Below are 15,565 nucleotides of genomic sequence, written 5' to 3' on the forward strand. Positions count from 1 at the left end.
CGGGGCGGGGCCGGCGGCGGCGCTGAGGAGAGCCAAGATGGCGGCTGCGCGGTGGCTCGGCGCGGCTGCGGGGCTGGGCGGTCGGTAGGTGTCGGCGGGGGTCCTTCGGCTCCTCGCTGCCCCGGCCCGGAGCAGGGAGCCCGGCTTTCTCCCGGAGGGGTCCCCCTCTCGCCCTTTCACCGCGCGGCTGGGGGGGAAAATGTGTTACGCCCGGCCGTGTCGCAGCGAGCGGCACCGCGACCTCCCAGGCCGCGCTGGACTCTTGCTTTCTCTTCCCCTTTCCTTCCCCGCTGCAGCAGGGCGGGCGAGGGTGAAGTTATTTCTTCTCCTCGTTACGGCCGGGCAGCGAGAGGCTGTTTCTTCCCCCAGCCCCGTTACAACAGCGAGGGGTTAATTCCTCCCCCGACACGCAGGTGCTGAGGGCCTTCCCCTGAGGGACTGTTCACACCGGTGTGAGTCGTGAGGGGGAATTCCCTGCACAGGTGCTCAGGACCGTGTAACGAGGAGTAATTCCTCCCCCCAAACACATGTGCACAGGGTCCTGCGGTGAGGGGCGGTTGGCTCTCCCACAGCTGTATGCTTAGGGCCAAGCACTAAGGGGAATTTCTCCCTCCCCTCGTTGCTAAAGTCTATTCAATAAGGGGAAATTCAAAGGAACACGGTGAAAGGCAAACTGTGCCCGGTGGACTGTAAAATAAGCTGTAATCTTTGTTCCCCAAAGCTAAAGGGAGAAAGGAGAACTGTTCTCTTGAGGGACTGTCCTCGCACATCCTGTTGCGGTCTCTGTACCTGCTGTCAAGACCACTAAATGTGCAAATAACATGTTCTAGACTTCTTCAGTGGCCAGTGTCCCCCACGCTTGCAGCAGGGAGGTCCATTTCATGAGACAGAGCTTTTCTCCTGTTCCTATGTTGGAGGAATCTGGATTAGGTGTAGTGCTTCTGCTTCGAATCATGACCTGCTGAGAGAATCAGCCTCCCCTCTTAAGGACAATCCCTGCAGATGTAATTTTAGTTTGCCTGCTTTCCTCCCTCTGTACCTGATAAGGAGAGAAACCAGGTAATTATTAATGCTCTGTATGTAATATTTATCTGTGCTATCTGTGACATGAGGTGGGTTTTGGTTACATTTTCTGATTTTCACTTTGCTCTGAAATAGCTGGATGCTGTTGGTGGCGCATACAGTTACGGAAATCAGATGTGCAAGCAAGTATTTACACTATTGAAAGTTAGGCCTGTTACTCCATCATTCTGCCTTGCTTTTTCTCTTGGTGTTTTTTTCTTCTTTTCCCTCTTAACGCCATCTGAGCGGATGACACCACCCCTGTTTTGGCTGCTAGTGTAAGCTATGTGGCCAGTATGGAGCAGGGCCTCTTTTTAACTGGTCTGGTTTATTTCGGGAACAGTACTTGTACTGGAATATACTGAATTTCTTTATTCCCCAAAGGGAAGAAATACATATAGGTGGACAGGGTGAGGTATAGCTTGGTATATGTAGCTAGTAGAGTTTTTATCTTTTATCCAAGCGTTATCCTGGTATTTTTTTCTTATGAGAATTGTTTGCGCAAGAGCAGCTATTGCATTACCTTTTTAGCCTGTCTTGTATTTTCTAATAGTCATATAGGAGAGCCTTATGTTTCACCAGCTAAACCCACAGAGTAGAGGAGTAAATTCTGGCCTTGATTTAGCCTCAGGTGCTTGGGGTTCAATTCATCTCAGCTGTCTGTAATCTTCTGAAAATGAAGTGTTCAGTCCAAGCTAGGTTTCCAGGTGCTTGCTGTAGTCCAAGGGAAGACAAAAGTCTCCCCTCGTGTGATTTAGTCTCTTTTGTTACAGGTAAGTAAGGGGATTTGCCTGTCTTCGGTGGCTGTGAAGGAGTCTAGATTCATTTTTTAGGTGGCTAACATTGGAGAATTATGGCACTGAAAGGAAAAAAAAAAAAATTCTAATCTAACCTGCAAGGTTGCTACATTGTCTGAGAGGTTTAAGGTAGGTGAGCATCTTGTTGAGTTCTGGGGTTGCTAGAAGAATGTGGAGTAGTCTTTCTGCGGGGTAGTGGGAGAGTGCAAACTTGTAATTTGGAAATCATTAGTAAAAATATTTTTCTCTAGGTTCTGCCGTACAATGTTGAAAGACCATAATTTGACAACTCAGCAGGCTTTCCACCAGTTTGCACAAAAGAAACCGTTTCTTCCATCCGCAGTATGGCGTAATGCAGGTAAATACTAATCAAAAATTAATAGATCAGTGCGTTGTGAGTTTTTATGCCTTGTGGTAATGATGAAAGCCTGCTATGCTTTCTGAAGTCTGAGGGTGATAGCATTTCCTAGGTGGTTTTTAATGAAGAACTAGTGCATATGGATGTTTGGAGCTTGGGGAGAAGATGTGGATGTCTCACAGTGTGCTTGATGATGCATGTTTTCTCCATGGCATTCAGCTGCCAAGACTTACAAGGGGCTTTGTTGGTGCAAAATATTATTTGGCCTTTGCTGCACTTAATTTAATTTCTGTCTTAGTGTAAATGTAGCCCTTGTGAAATACTCACTGTTGCCTTCTGTCCTACTTCAGCTGCTGAGCTCTGCCAGATAAAATTGCTGGCCATCCAGGTAGAACCTAGCAGGGGGTGCAAGTGAAGCCTTTCATTCTTAGAGCTGCAACATATTCTTTTTTTATTATTTTCTCCCTCTTGAACGTGCATCCATGTATGGTTTTCCATTAATATTATCTGCAGCTAGGTATTACCCGGAAAAAGTGGTGGGTAGGGTGGAGCTTATTGTACCTACCTTTCACTTATCATCTTGTTTCCTGTGAGATAACATGCCTGTATTTATCAGTCTTTGTGTCAGTCTGGATGCTTTCATGGAACCCATTGCAATGTGTTTTTAAAGTGTCGTTGCTGCATGGGCTGCTGTTTGCGAAAGCAGAGCGATCATACTGGTCTTGGCTTGTGAAATAATCGGGATTGTTGACATTCGTTTAAGCTACTTAGGCTTGATTACATTATTTTTCTTCTTTTTTTTTTTTTTTTTTAAATTCCCAGCGAGATGCATGTTTATTCAAACTCAGGACACACCAAATCCAAATAGTTTGAAGTTTATTCCAGGGAAGGAAGTGCTGGAGTCAAGAACTATGGAGTTTTCCACACCAGCTGCAGCATTTTGCTCACCTCTAGCAAGGTATTATTAAACACATCATTATTTTTAGGGGGAAGCAGCATGGGCTGTGTGTCTGCGACTGTTGTTTTTAAGCACAGCTTCTGATCATTCTGCTCCTCCTTATACTCAGGAGCAGCTTGGCTGGATTTAAGTTTTTAATGCTGCTTTACTTGTGCATAAAAGTAAAGCTGGGATGATTGTCGTTACGAAAGTAGTCTTTCTGTGTGTCTGTACTCCCGACGGCTGTATCGTAGCAGAATGCGTCATGGTCTAGTTTATGCAACTGGATTGAGTGGTGTTATAAATCAGTGTTCTTGAGCAGTTGCTGCATCAGTGGTGAGACCTCTGACCCTGATTTTGCAAAATCATTCCTGTCAGAACACTCTTAATTGAAGTAGTTACTTGGAAATCATGCAGCTTTTCAGAACTGGGAAATAGAGAGCATAAGGAAGTAAATAGTCCCCAAATAGTACGAATTAAATGTACTAGCTTGCTTGCTTTGGCAGATGTTGGTGCTAACCTGAACTTCAAAGCCAGTAGATTTTTCCTTCACAGAGGTTTTATAATGTTTCAGTCAAAGGAAGGCCAGTTTTGGCCCACACTTTCAGGCTGGATCTAGAACAGGTCTTCGGAGTTGCAGCTTTCAATACCAAAATGCATAATATGGACTGAGAATCGCTGAGCAGAGAATCAGTTCGTGCCATGTTGGTATAGAAGGGGTTTGAACCATCATCACAAGCCTCTCTGGGAATATTTGGAAGCATCCAGTTTTGCGTATTTGTTATTGCCTTCACATTAGTCTCTGAAAGGAGACTTTACCTATTATGTGGATGGAAGGGCTTCAGCTTGTGGGTGAGATCCAGAAGTGTTGCAGTAGGTTACCTGTGGAGATCCCAGTTTAAGTTATCTTTCTGTGAGTTGGAAGAATTATGTGCAAAAGTAGGAGCTGTTTCATGTGACATTCTCTCCAGGAACTGCAGGGTTATCAAACATGCAGCTCCAGCGTTTCCAGAGGTCTCTTGCAGAGTTGTTTGAGACCAAACAGGATCTTTACAAGCAAGGCTCTGTGACTTAAAGTAATAAATACAGTGTGAAAGGGCTTTGAGAACATCAAAGCGCGTTAGCGGAATGCTGAAGCTGTAGGATCTGATTATGCCAAAGTGCATCAGGTTGCAGAATTGCAGTTGACTGTCAGAAAGTGGCTTTTTGTTGTCATGTGTCTGCAAATAGATGTTTTCATCAAAGATGTATGTGCTAGAAGGTGTACAGTGGCGAAACAGCTTGATTATGCGTATTGTACAGGTTAATGGAAAAAATGTTGTCTACTATATGTCATTAAACCCCAGATAATGGGTTTTGTAAATGGAATACTCTTTTTCCAAAGAAGTAATAAAAGCTTTCTGAAGGGGAGGGAGGAGGGAGAGTTATTTAATTAATCTAGGATAGTTTGGTACACTTGCATAATTTCATTGTTTAGGTAATTTTAAAATCCAGTTGGTTTGGTGATAGAAAAACCCGCTACACGTATAACTGTTTCGTGTGTGGAAATTCTTTCAGATGGGTATTGTGTAATCTCTTCTGTCATTTTTCGTCAGATTTCCAGTTCCTTCATTCACTGCATTTTTGATGTTTTCTGGTCTTTCGGGAGAATACCTTTTATCTTTTTTTTTCCTTAATTACAGAAACACTCTTACAGCCTTATGCTGTGCTTAACTCTGGGTTCTTCCTACTTTTTTAAAATTATTTTTTACTGTTTAGGAGTAACATCATTTATTCTGTAGATGAATTTGTTGAGTTTTATTTAACGATTTGTGGAAATTGGTCTTTATATTCTCATTCTACTTTTTATACTTAAAACATGGTAAAAAATAAGTTCTTTGCTATCATCTAAGTTCTTCCGTTGCTTTGGATGTGTGCGCGAACTTAGCACCTGGATGTTGGATGCTGTATGGATCATCGCGAGCAATTTAGCGTGAATCCCGAGCCTTTACTAAATCTTCAAATTTTTCATGTGCCGTGCAAATGCCTGTAAATATTGAAGATAGCTCACGGAGTGAGTTGGTGTGTTAAAGTTTTGTGGACTGCTTGGCACTAATCCTTTTATTTAATGGCAAGAGAACTGAAGGCAGGTTTTATAGAGTTCGATTACTTTAAATAACTTTCTTTAATCTAAGGAACATTCCTTGTATTTGCACTGGTCCAGCCTGAAACTATAGGTGCCTACTGGTTTTGATGCTGGTCAAATACATTTTTGTATACAGAATATAATTTTGCCTCCAAAGAAGAACTGGAGAGAGAGTAACTCTTTTATGTATCTTGCGGGAAGGTCCCGTAAGATGTGTTCAGTTTTACTACATACACTGCTTCAGAGTCGGATCTGCTGGCTCTTACTAAGCTGTAGGTTAAGTAACTCCCAGTTTCTCGTAATGGTCCTGCTTTTAGTGTGTCTCTTTGTCTAGAAATGTATTCTAGAACTTCTTTTCTATGACAAATCGAATAAATCCTTAGGAGTTTGCCTGAAACGCGTGTGCATTTTTGTGATTGTTTTTTATTTGTTTGTTTTTCTAACAGACAGCTATTCAAAATTGAAGGCGTTAAAAGTGTGTTCTTTGGACCAGACTTCATCACAATCACCAAGGTAAGCAGAACAGAGGTTCAGATGCACTGAAAGATGCGCTGAGATTCAGCTATCTACTAGATGGCCATAGAGAAGATCCAGTCAGACTCTTGGACACGCATAGTGAAAGTACCAGAGGCAGTGTTCACAGGTGGCATAAAGGGAATTGCCTTTAATGTACATGAAAAAAAAAACCCACAGTGTGTGGATAAGCACTGGAATAGGTTGCGCAGTGAAGCTGTAGCTTCTTTGTTCTTGGAAATGGTCAGCATTGGACAAGACGAGGCCCTGTGTAATGTGGTCAGCTCAGAAGCTGGCTCTTCTTCAAATGGGAAGTGGGGCTAGATGACCTCCAGAGACCGCTTCCAGATGAGACCGTGGTATGACTGGGATGGAGCGCATTGCAGGCGGCGTTGTGTTTACCCAGGGTGTGGAGCTCGTGTCACCAGAGATAAAGTGTTGCGTCGTAACCACGCAGTTACGCTCTTTGTGTGTGGAGAGCACGGGGCAGGTCTGTGAATGATAATTTGGCTCAGAGTGAAAGGGAACCCAACAAACGTGAGTCTCTGAAAGTTTAGTAAAAATACGTGTCAAGTAACGTATCTAGGAGACTTTATTTTTCACCTCTTTTTAGCCAATGTTTTAATAGCACTTGGCTTGCAAACAAGGAAACATCACTGTTGACTGTAGTAAATTGAGTCTTACTGAACTCTTTTTGCAAAGCTGGACTGCACAAAACTACAAAATCAAATCCATGCATCAGATGTGGGAGCCCATTATGATATTTGTCACCTAAGAGGAATCTCTGCGTGACTACTGATTATTAGGAGGCAGATACTCTGTTTTTAAACATTCTTTTTTTTTTTTCCCCCTCCTTCTGATTCGCATAGGAGAGTGAAGACCTGGACTGGAACTTGCTGAAACCAGATATTTATGCAACTATAATGGATTTCTTTGCCTCTGGCTTACCTGTAGTTACTGACGAGGCGCCTAGGGCAGATACAGGTAAATCAAACTCTTCAGGAAGAGCCCAGCATCTTCCTTTGGGTTTCGTTTTTGTGACATCCAGAAGAGCTTCCACTTGTCCCTCAGAAAAGCACACAAGAGAACTCAGAGTGAAAACTGCTAAAATTAACGCAGGAGAGAATTGGCAGAATGTGTATGTTCTAGTGGAAGTGATGTCTAAAGGAGCTGCGTACCCAGGAATATGAAGCCTGGCTCTCATCTGCTGTAGTGTGAGGGCTGTGCTGAACTGTGTGTTTTGGCGTGTTCTGTTGTACTTTGCGTGTGCAAATGTGCTGAGAAAGCTATTGGGTGTTGCTGCAGATCCTTTTTATGTGGGTGTCTACAGAGGGTTTTTAGTTCCCTCCTTAAATGAAATAGGAGTGCCCAGGCTTAATGTCTGTGTCTTAATGATAGATTTATGGTCTTAAATGATCAAGAAATAGTAAAAAGTCTTTTTCAAACTGTAATAGAAAGTAATTGGGACTAACTTACAGTGTAACTCAAGGGCAGTATTTTGCCTTTTATTTTCTCATTTGCAACTTGCCAACTTAAACAATTTTTCAAGTGTTTTAAGGACGATTATGACTACTGAATTCCTCTCTGCTCTGTTATGTCTGGATTTAGTTTCAATATTAATATAGACTTTATTTTATTTGAAAAAGTCATCTTTAAAAATGCTTTGTGGGACTAACACTGAGATTAAAATTGCACCCAGGGCTGCTAAACCCAGGCACGCTCATAATTCTTATCATACTGAATTTTTTAGGTACTAAAACTTTTCCTTCTAAGAACCCTGCCTTAACCCATGCATCCTTATTGGATGTTAGTTGCTTCCTGTAAAAGTGGCACTACTATTTGTCTGTTCAGGCCTTTGCCTGTTAAGAACTCTGAACCAATGCTGTTTTTTGTCAGCAAAAGCCTGGGAGGTAAATATGGATAATGTAGAAGAAGATACTTACTCTGAATGAAGACTTCTGTCTTTCGGTTTCAGTCATCTCAGCAATGTTTTTATGCTATTTCATTCTGCCGTTATGGATATCCAGTGTTAGTAATCGTAGCAAAATTCTCTCCACGTTCTGATTTGCATATTTTTCTTCTCCCAAGCTGCGTCAGAAGATGATGATGAAGTTGTACTAATGATTAAAGAACTGCTGGATACAAGAATAAGGTAAAGCAGGAACATTAACACTAGTTGGAGTGAGTTAGTCTTGGGGTTTGGATTTATTTAGGGAACAGTGCATTTTTCTGTGGATATGTGTGATTTCATGGCTCAGTATCTAGTGTGGGGGCCTGAAGTGTGGAACTGGCCAGAGGTGAGAATGCTGTTTCCTCTAATTGAAAACTTTGAATATAGTTTTCCTGCTTAAGCAAACTGTGTGCTGCGCAGTCCTTATTGCTGAGTGATTTTCGAACAGGGTGTAGTCTTACCCTCCATAGTGCATTTAAACAGGTCCTGGTTGTTTTGAAAAAGTGAAAACAACACAATCTTTGCTTTTACAGTAACTTTTTTTTCCTCTGTTGTGTTCACCTCTGTCTTAATTATATTTGTCCTTCCTGTCCAAGTGTTCCAAAGTGGTTTATACTCTTGTATCATACTCTTAACGGAAAATTTGCCCATGAGTTTCCTGCACTAGCTGGGCTTCAGTGGATTTTGTCCTTGCGTGCTGTTGCAATTTTATTTGTATTTTAACACAGCTTGAATTTAGAAACTGGTTGTAACTAATGAAGTCTCAAGAGTGGCTATGGATCATGTTGTTTACCTGAAGTATATTTTTATGCTCGTTAATTACCTCCTAAAGTGAACTGAAAGGAATAAGCAGCTTGACATTTTAGATGCAGGGGAAGATGTCTGATATTTCTGAAGCTGTGATATCTGATGGCGACATCTTCCCCAGTTCGCAAATTACAGGAACCAGAAACTTGTATGCGGGTCAAAATAACGGAATTCAGTCTAATTTTTCCAGAAGTTGCGATGAACTTGGGCTTTTTTGTATCGTTTTTTTAGATGCTGCATTTTACAAGTGATATTTAAAAATACCATTTTGGTTATCTCACAGTTGACACATGGTACTGGTTAATTTTCTTGGAAGGAGGGAGGAAGAAAGGCAGAAATAAGCTGGAACGTTTTTCCCAAGTATATGTACTAAGCGTTGAAAGGTATAACCCAAGTGTACTGTTGTTTAAAGGTACGATAGAAAGCAACATTCAGGAGGCCCAGCTCTTGCCGAGTATGTGGTCATTTAAGCTCCCTCTGGTGCGTTAGTCCTTGATTTCCCAGGAAAGAGGCCTTTCATATTCGTCACAGGTTTTCTGCCCAAATTTCTGGTTTTCCCTACATTTTTCTTTCTTTCATTTCCTTCCCCCTGTAGCCCTCGGTGGACCCAGAAGCTGTTGATGAGAATACTAGCAGTAGTCTGTCTTCCTTCATTTTGTAGCAGGATAGTTTGCAGGAGCTCCATGTAAACCAGTGGTGCGTACAGAGCATTTATTGTTTAGTCGATCAAAAATACGTGCAGAGAAGTTGTCAAAAGATGCAGGATGGAGGGAGTGTGGGTCTGAAAGGTCCTGTAGTCTGTTAAAAAAATTAATTTAAAATAAGAAAAAATGGAATTTTTATTCTTGTTCTTTGGCTTTCTGGAATGGAGATAATTTGCTATAGTGAGTTGTTAATAAATGTGTCGGATTCATAGATTATTCTCTGAGGAGTGTAGTTCTCAAGAGAGTTGTTTTGGAAATCGGTATAAAGAGCTTCTGTTAGAGCAACTTGATGGTTTTAGCTTGGTCTGGAAAAGTGTTGCTATGGGGACACGGTTACAATGCTGGGCATTTGTCGCTAGCAAAAGGGGACTGGGCTGCAGAAGTGCGAGTAGTACTGGGAAGTGATCTTACCAGGTGCTGGTTTCTTCACCCTGTAGCAGGATTAAGCTTTTATGTAGTTGCAGCTTTTTTTATGTCCTGTATAAACTGTGGTGAACTGCGTATTTATTTACAGAAGCACTTGAGGACTTCTTGTCACTGCCCCTAGTCAGGTAACAGATTCACATGCACCTATCACATTTGGCACATAGTGGAGGCAATCACTGTTACATGTGGAGAGGGCCTCAAGGCAAACCAATATTTCTTTACAGGTTGAATCAAACTCTGCTGTGAGGTGCTTAGCTTTGACCCCAGAATTTCAATGATTCCTTTCTACGCTGCTGCATTCATTGCAAATATGTTTTGCTTCATGTCCTTTGGAAAAACAGTAGCCGTCAATGTGAGAGAGTCCAGCAAAGTGTGTGTTGTTGGAAATTCAAACCAGGTGGTTGTAGGGAAAGAGGGCTTTAGCTACTGTAACTTGACAGTTCTTTGTGTATATTGAATTGAGCTTCACTTAGGATTTCTGGGAGGAAACGTATTTCAGCTCCACTTGCTTTAAATTGAGTATCGTGTTCCATCAGGCCGACAGTGCAAGAGGATGGTGGTGATGTTATTTATAAAGGCTTTGAGGATGGGATTGTGCAGCTGAAGCTGCAGGGTTCGTGCACCAGCTGTCCTAGTTCCATCATCACCCTGAAGAACGGGATACAGAACATGCTCCAGTTCTACATCCCTGAAGTAGAAGGCGTGGAACAGGTGGGTTGGTGAGAGATAATAGCTGTTCTAAATGGAAAGGAAAGTCTTTGTCCCTTGCTGGCATGGACAGGTTGGCAGTTTTAGCAAAAGTACAGGATGTATAGATGCAATTTTTCCAAGTCAGAAACTGAATCTTAGCAAAAGATGCAGAACTCTGCAAAGTCCTGTACAACCCCATGCACCAAACTGTGCTGGGGACTGCCTGGCGGAAAGCAGCTTGGCGGAAAAGGACCTGGGGTCCTGCTGGATGCCAAGTTGAACTTGAGCCAGTGATCTGCCTTTACGGCCAAGGTGGCTGACGATAACCCGGGCTGTATGAAGGGGAGTGTTGCCAGCAGGCTGTGAGGGAGGTGATCCCTTGTTGGACTCTCTCCAGCGTGCCCACATCCCTCTTGTACTGAGGAGCCTGGAACCGGACGCTTGGTGTTTGCCAGTGATTGTTACCTTTGTGCTTTGGTGACTTTGTGTGATAATAAGGGACCAGCTTTTGTCCCCTAAGACGCAAATTCTTTTGCGTTCTTACTAACAATCTGATAGACCGTAGTGATTGTGCCAGTGGCCTTTGTAGTAACTTGATCAGCTCCTATTATTTCAGCCACATTTCCTCCTGCCATTTTTGATTGCAAATTTTTCTTGCCTTCTTCATGTGACCATTGTCATTTTGCGGTGTAGAATAACTGCTGTTGTTCTTGGGTCCAGCAAAGATTTAATGTAATTAATTTGCTATGCAATTCTACGGGACTGAGAGTTTAAACTGTTTATCTAAGCTACTTCTGGATTTGATTTCAGGTCGTTGACGATGATGATGATGTGGAGAAAGAAGCAAATTCTACTTGAGCTAGCATCATCTATGGCCAAATAAGTATTTACCTCTTGGTGTATGTAAACTATTTTTTTGCTGAGGAACAAGCACATTTGCCTTTCTTTTCAGAAAAATAGTTGCACTTGTACCTGTGAAAATGTATCATCAGTTCAAGCAGTTTGTCCGCTAATTTATTAAATACGCTGTGTTCAGAAAAGAATCCTTTTGCTCTGCTTGGCACTATGTCTTAAGAAAGAAATGGTGGGCTTTAAAAATGGTGATGTGTCTCTCCATTGTTCTTTCATACAAATAAGTCAAGACTGAAAAAACAGAGAAGGCGGAAGTGAAGTTCCTTGACTGTTTTTTTTTTTTTTTGCAATAGAAATATTAAATGTTTGTTCCCCCAAACCTCCTTGTGGGGCTTGCAGGACTATTTGCCCTTACTCTGTAATTGGGAAGTTCAGGAAGGTTAATTTAATCAAGTCTTGTTAAAGAGCTTTTGATTCATATCAGTTTTTTGTGTGAAAAATAACCCAGCTGTTCGTTTTAGAGGATGTGATATTGCCATGACTTGTGGAAAATTATGTACTTGCTCACTACCACTGTGCAAACAATAGCAACAGGAACAAAAAATGTGAGTTGTGTGTTGTAAAAATCATATCTTTTAAAATAAATGTTAGAAGAAGATGATCCCTATCAGCTTTAGTAAGTAGAGAGACTAATTAGCTTATTTAGAAGTAAAATTGTTCAGCCACTACTAGTGGTCTGTTTAAACTTGCAGAAGATGATTTCTCAACATCATACTCCAACATCAAGATGAGTGTGCGGTGCTTAAGGGCACAAATTACATTTGTAGGATAGCAAAGAAAATTAAGTGTGTTTACCTATGCCGTATCCTGTTTGTTCCTTCTGCAGTGCCAAAGAGTGCAGCGCATGTGTAACTTGGCTGCCCTGGCTGAGCGAGGGAAGACGTGGCAGAGCAGAACACGTTCCGGTTTTAGAGACTATGGGGAGAGAAATATTTATTGTTCTGAAACTGAAATACGTGAATCAGGCTTTGCAAGTACTGCTGTTTACTTGTGCGTGTAGGACTTGATTTCTTCCTGGTGCCTAGCTTTAACAGATGGCTTTGCTAACGGAAATACTAGTTCTTCTTTGTGCTGACACAGTCGAGCTGAGTTTGCGGTCATTATTTGGCTTATGGTTGTAGTAGTGTTCCCTGTGTGCAGGGATTGGACAGCCTCCGGTATGTTCCCCTCTTTCACTCCTTGCCAGTGTAATTCCACTGAGTCCCTGAACAGGATCAATTAAGTCAGTGGAGAATCTTTTGTGTAGCGTGCAGATCAGCGTGTGGTAGCCATAAACTTCGTATTACTTGTTAGAAATTTGAAAATGAATATTTTAGCAAAATACTTCTTCAGCTTGCATGGAGAGTCATAACCTACAGTCATTTAAATTTCCCACTCAGGATCTGGAAATTGATTTGAAATTACCGAGTTTTCTTTACCCTGTTACGAAGTACACAGTGCCTGATCTTACAAGTATATCGATGACAAAATTCCCCTCGAGATAGGCTCAGGCTGTCCAAAAGAGAGCTTGTGCAGACATTATCGCTGTGTTCTTCTTTGTCAGCAAACCATGGAATGGGGAGTGATGTTTTTGGTTCTCAAATGTAGAGCTTTTTAGGCCTAATTTGTCAGTTTAATGCACTATATAAGCCAAAACTTAAACAGCAAAGTAGCCAGTTTGTGTGCTAAATAGAAATGTATCTCTTAAGGATGTGGTCTTCATTCTTCAGTTAAGTAGTCCTGATCTCTCCAGGTACAGTAAGGATCCAGTTCTGCCACTGTCTTTGTATTTCCAGTCTTGTTTTTAACAGGGTTTTGATTTGTATAAATAGGGCCAAATTAAGCCTGTGTCCACTGAGGGTGAAGATTAAGCATCTTGTGATCTGGAGACTGAAGAGGTTCGATGTGCAGCGTGTATCCCGTGTGTCCTTAAGTTCCTCACGCTCTGTCGTGGAGAGAGAAGCGTGTAGCGCTCGCATCCCATCCTCTTTTATCTGTTCTGTCCTGCGACAAAGTAAGCTCTTCAAGGCAGTGGTTGCATTTCTACAGCATAAAGCAATGCTCCAACTCTGGGTAGACGAAAGTGGAGCAGTCGGGTTAAGTGCCAGTTCTTGCCTGGGAAACAAAACGAAACCCAGCTGTGTTTGCAGCATTAACAATGGCGGTAAACTCTTAATACTACGACAGCCCAACGTGGTGAAACGGCCAGCCCAAATCATGAGGAGTTTCTGTGTGAGCCTTCCAAGCTCTGTCTGGAACAGCTTAGTTCGTGGAAAGATTCCCTGTTAGTGAGAGGCGTCCCGTCTCCTCTGCTCACACAAAAAACCTTTCATGTTCGCGGGCACGGAGGCAAACAGGGGAATACAGCGCTGACTGTTCAGCGTTTAGCTTAGGAGTCCCCTGTGGCAGTGCAGTACACGCAATGTGATGTTCCTGCAGCTCTTTTTTTAAGGAGGGCTCTTCCGTTTGGGGGCTGGGAAGCTGTGCTGCACCGTGACGCTCAGGTCAGCAAGGTTTTTTGACACTGAAGTTTTTCTATAAACTGCAGTTAGGCATTATGTTTATATAGTAATGGGTGCTTGAAATTGTTCTCGTGTTTTTTTAAAGGAAAAAAAAAAGTACTGTGGTATTTTTGCTGTTTCATAGATAAGTGCAAAATTACATCTGCCTTTCAGCCATTTTTTGTTTTCACTTATTTCAGATAGAGGAAACGTACAAAATCCGTTCCTGTTTCCTAGGCACTGTTCTAGCACTCTCTTCTGCAGGGAAAGTTGATTACAGCTATCTAAACCCTTGCCATCTTGAAACTGTTCGCAGGTGGACACGTGCGTTTTGTCAGGATGTGACTCATTCCGTGCTGCTAGGAGAAATGAACCTGTTTGTCTGTAAGGCAGTCCTCTGCTGACGCTGTAGTGCCCGGTGCGAAGCAGTCGGCAGCCGCAGCCCTCGCGGACAGCGTCTCTGGAGCAGGTACTTCCACCACGATAGCAGGAGGAAACAGCTGACGTTACCTGAGGTTAATACTGAAAATGCATTATACGAGGGACCACAAAACAGGCTCTTCTCCAGGACGTGATAGTTTGCAGTCTGTCTGAAATTCAGGACTTTAGCCAGAACTTCTATTTCAAGTGAAGTATGTTGAGCTCAGGGGAGAAGGAAGCGGGTATTTTTTTTTTCCCAGCTGTGCCCCCTTTCTGTTCATTTTAAAAGGTTCGCGTGTAATAGTTCGGGAAACTGTTTTTGCATTTCTCTGGTAGTAAGTTGCACATCTACATCCGCATGAACTATGTACGGTAGTAAAAGCATGTACTGTATGTACAGCAAACCTCGGAGTAAAGTAACAGGGGGATAAATACTGGCTTCTATGGAGACAGAATTAAATAGGCACCTCGGGACTAAACACAAGGAGCTAAATTTCTGTATGCATAAAATTCTGAGGAATTTTAGTACATATGGATGAATTAGCCACAGTTTAGGGGATTCATTTTTATAACATCAAGTATGGTGCAGGTTTAAGTCATAAAGTTTGGTGTTTGCTGTGCTGCTGCTATGAACTATGTATTTGGGGAGTGTTTGTACGGTCGGCCTGTGCTCCTTGTCTGGGGCATCCCTTGTTCCAAGTAGGGCCATACCCTTGCAGTTTGTCTTCGGACAATGCTGTGGACTCTTTGAGGTTTGTAGTGAATACCTTAAGAAATTCCGGGAGCGGTAAGAAGTCATGAACTGGGAGCTGAAACCCACAATACAGAAATAACCCAGCGGATGAGTCGGGTCTGCATCAGCAGCCGGGTTTGAACGGTGGCGGGAGCTGAGGAGGGCAGTGTTTCTGTGCCAGCGTGTGTTGCTGTTGATCGCCTTTCTGCGATGGGTTAGTAGTTCCCTTCTCATCTGGGAAATCAGCTTCCACAGCCACAAGCCACTCAGCTTCCTAATTAAAGAAGTGGAATGGGGAAAAAAAAAAAATAATCAGGAGTGTGAAGTCAGCCCTCCTCCGCCCTCACAGCTGACGAGGCGGAAGGCAACAAGGCACCGGGCAGCTCGGCTGCAGGTCGCTGCTCTGCACGGCCGGTCGCGGGAGCTGGGGCTGCCTGCCGTGGGCTGCTCCTGGGACATCCTCGGGGCCCGGCACCGAGGTGGCCGTGTGCCACAACTGGCCAATTCTGATGTTCCTTAGGTTGGTGCCCTTCAGTTTGTGCTCAGCCAGGTTCTTCCAGAACCAAGTCCAAAATCTAACCCGTCCCTTTTTGGTGTTTTATGTATTTATGTTGGTTGTTTTCTGGGCTTTTTAAGGAAATCTTTAGTGA

The 15,565-nt window shown here is 42.8% G+C and overlaps 2 protein-coding genes across 3 annotated transcripts in view; both read left to right on the forward strand.

Moving 5' to 3' along the window:
* Positions 1-13: 13 nt before the first annotated feature.
* NFU1 (NFU1 iron-sulfur cluster scaffold) lies at positions 14-11,470 on the forward strand. Of its 2 annotated transcripts, XM_075444861.1 has the most exons (9): positions 17-84; positions 1,836-1,988; positions 2,111-2,217; positions 3,040-3,175; positions 5,726-5,792; positions 6,662-6,776; positions 7,881-7,944; positions 10,217-10,391; positions 11,181-11,470. In XM_075444861.1, exons 3-9 carry the CDS (start codon positions 2,124-2,126, stop codon positions 11,226-11,228), a joined length of 699 nt encoding a protein of 232 aa, XP_075300976.1. In that variant the 5' UTR covers positions 17-84; positions 1,836-1,988; positions 2,111-2,123; the 3' UTR covers positions 11,229-11,470. The 2 variants fall into 2 exon arrangements, with proteins under 2 accessions (XP_075300975.1, XP_075300976.1); XM_075444860.1 differs by lacking the exon at positions 1,836-1,988 and having other exon boundaries at positions 14-84.
* A 2,664-nt stretch (positions 11,471-14,134) lies between these two features.
* GFPT1 (glutamine--fructose-6-phosphate transaminase 1) overlaps positions 14,135-15,565 on the forward strand; it is a 54,246-nt gene continuing 52,815 nt past the window's right edge. The window contains exon 1 of the mRNA XM_075444859.1: positions 14,135-14,231. The gene's annotated coding sequence lies outside the window, so the exon portion shown is untranslated. The remainder of the gene's footprint in view (positions 14,232-15,565) is intronic.

The sequence above is a fragment of the Opisthocomus hoazin genome, chromosome 28 (assembly GCF_030867145.1).
Source record: "Opisthocomus hoazin isolate bOpiHoa1 chromosome 28, bOpiHoa1.hap1, whole genome shotgun sequence".
In the NCBI taxonomy this organism is placed as follows: domain Eukaryota; kingdom Metazoa; phylum Chordata; class Aves; order Opisthocomiformes; family Opisthocomidae; genus Opisthocomus; species Opisthocomus hoazin.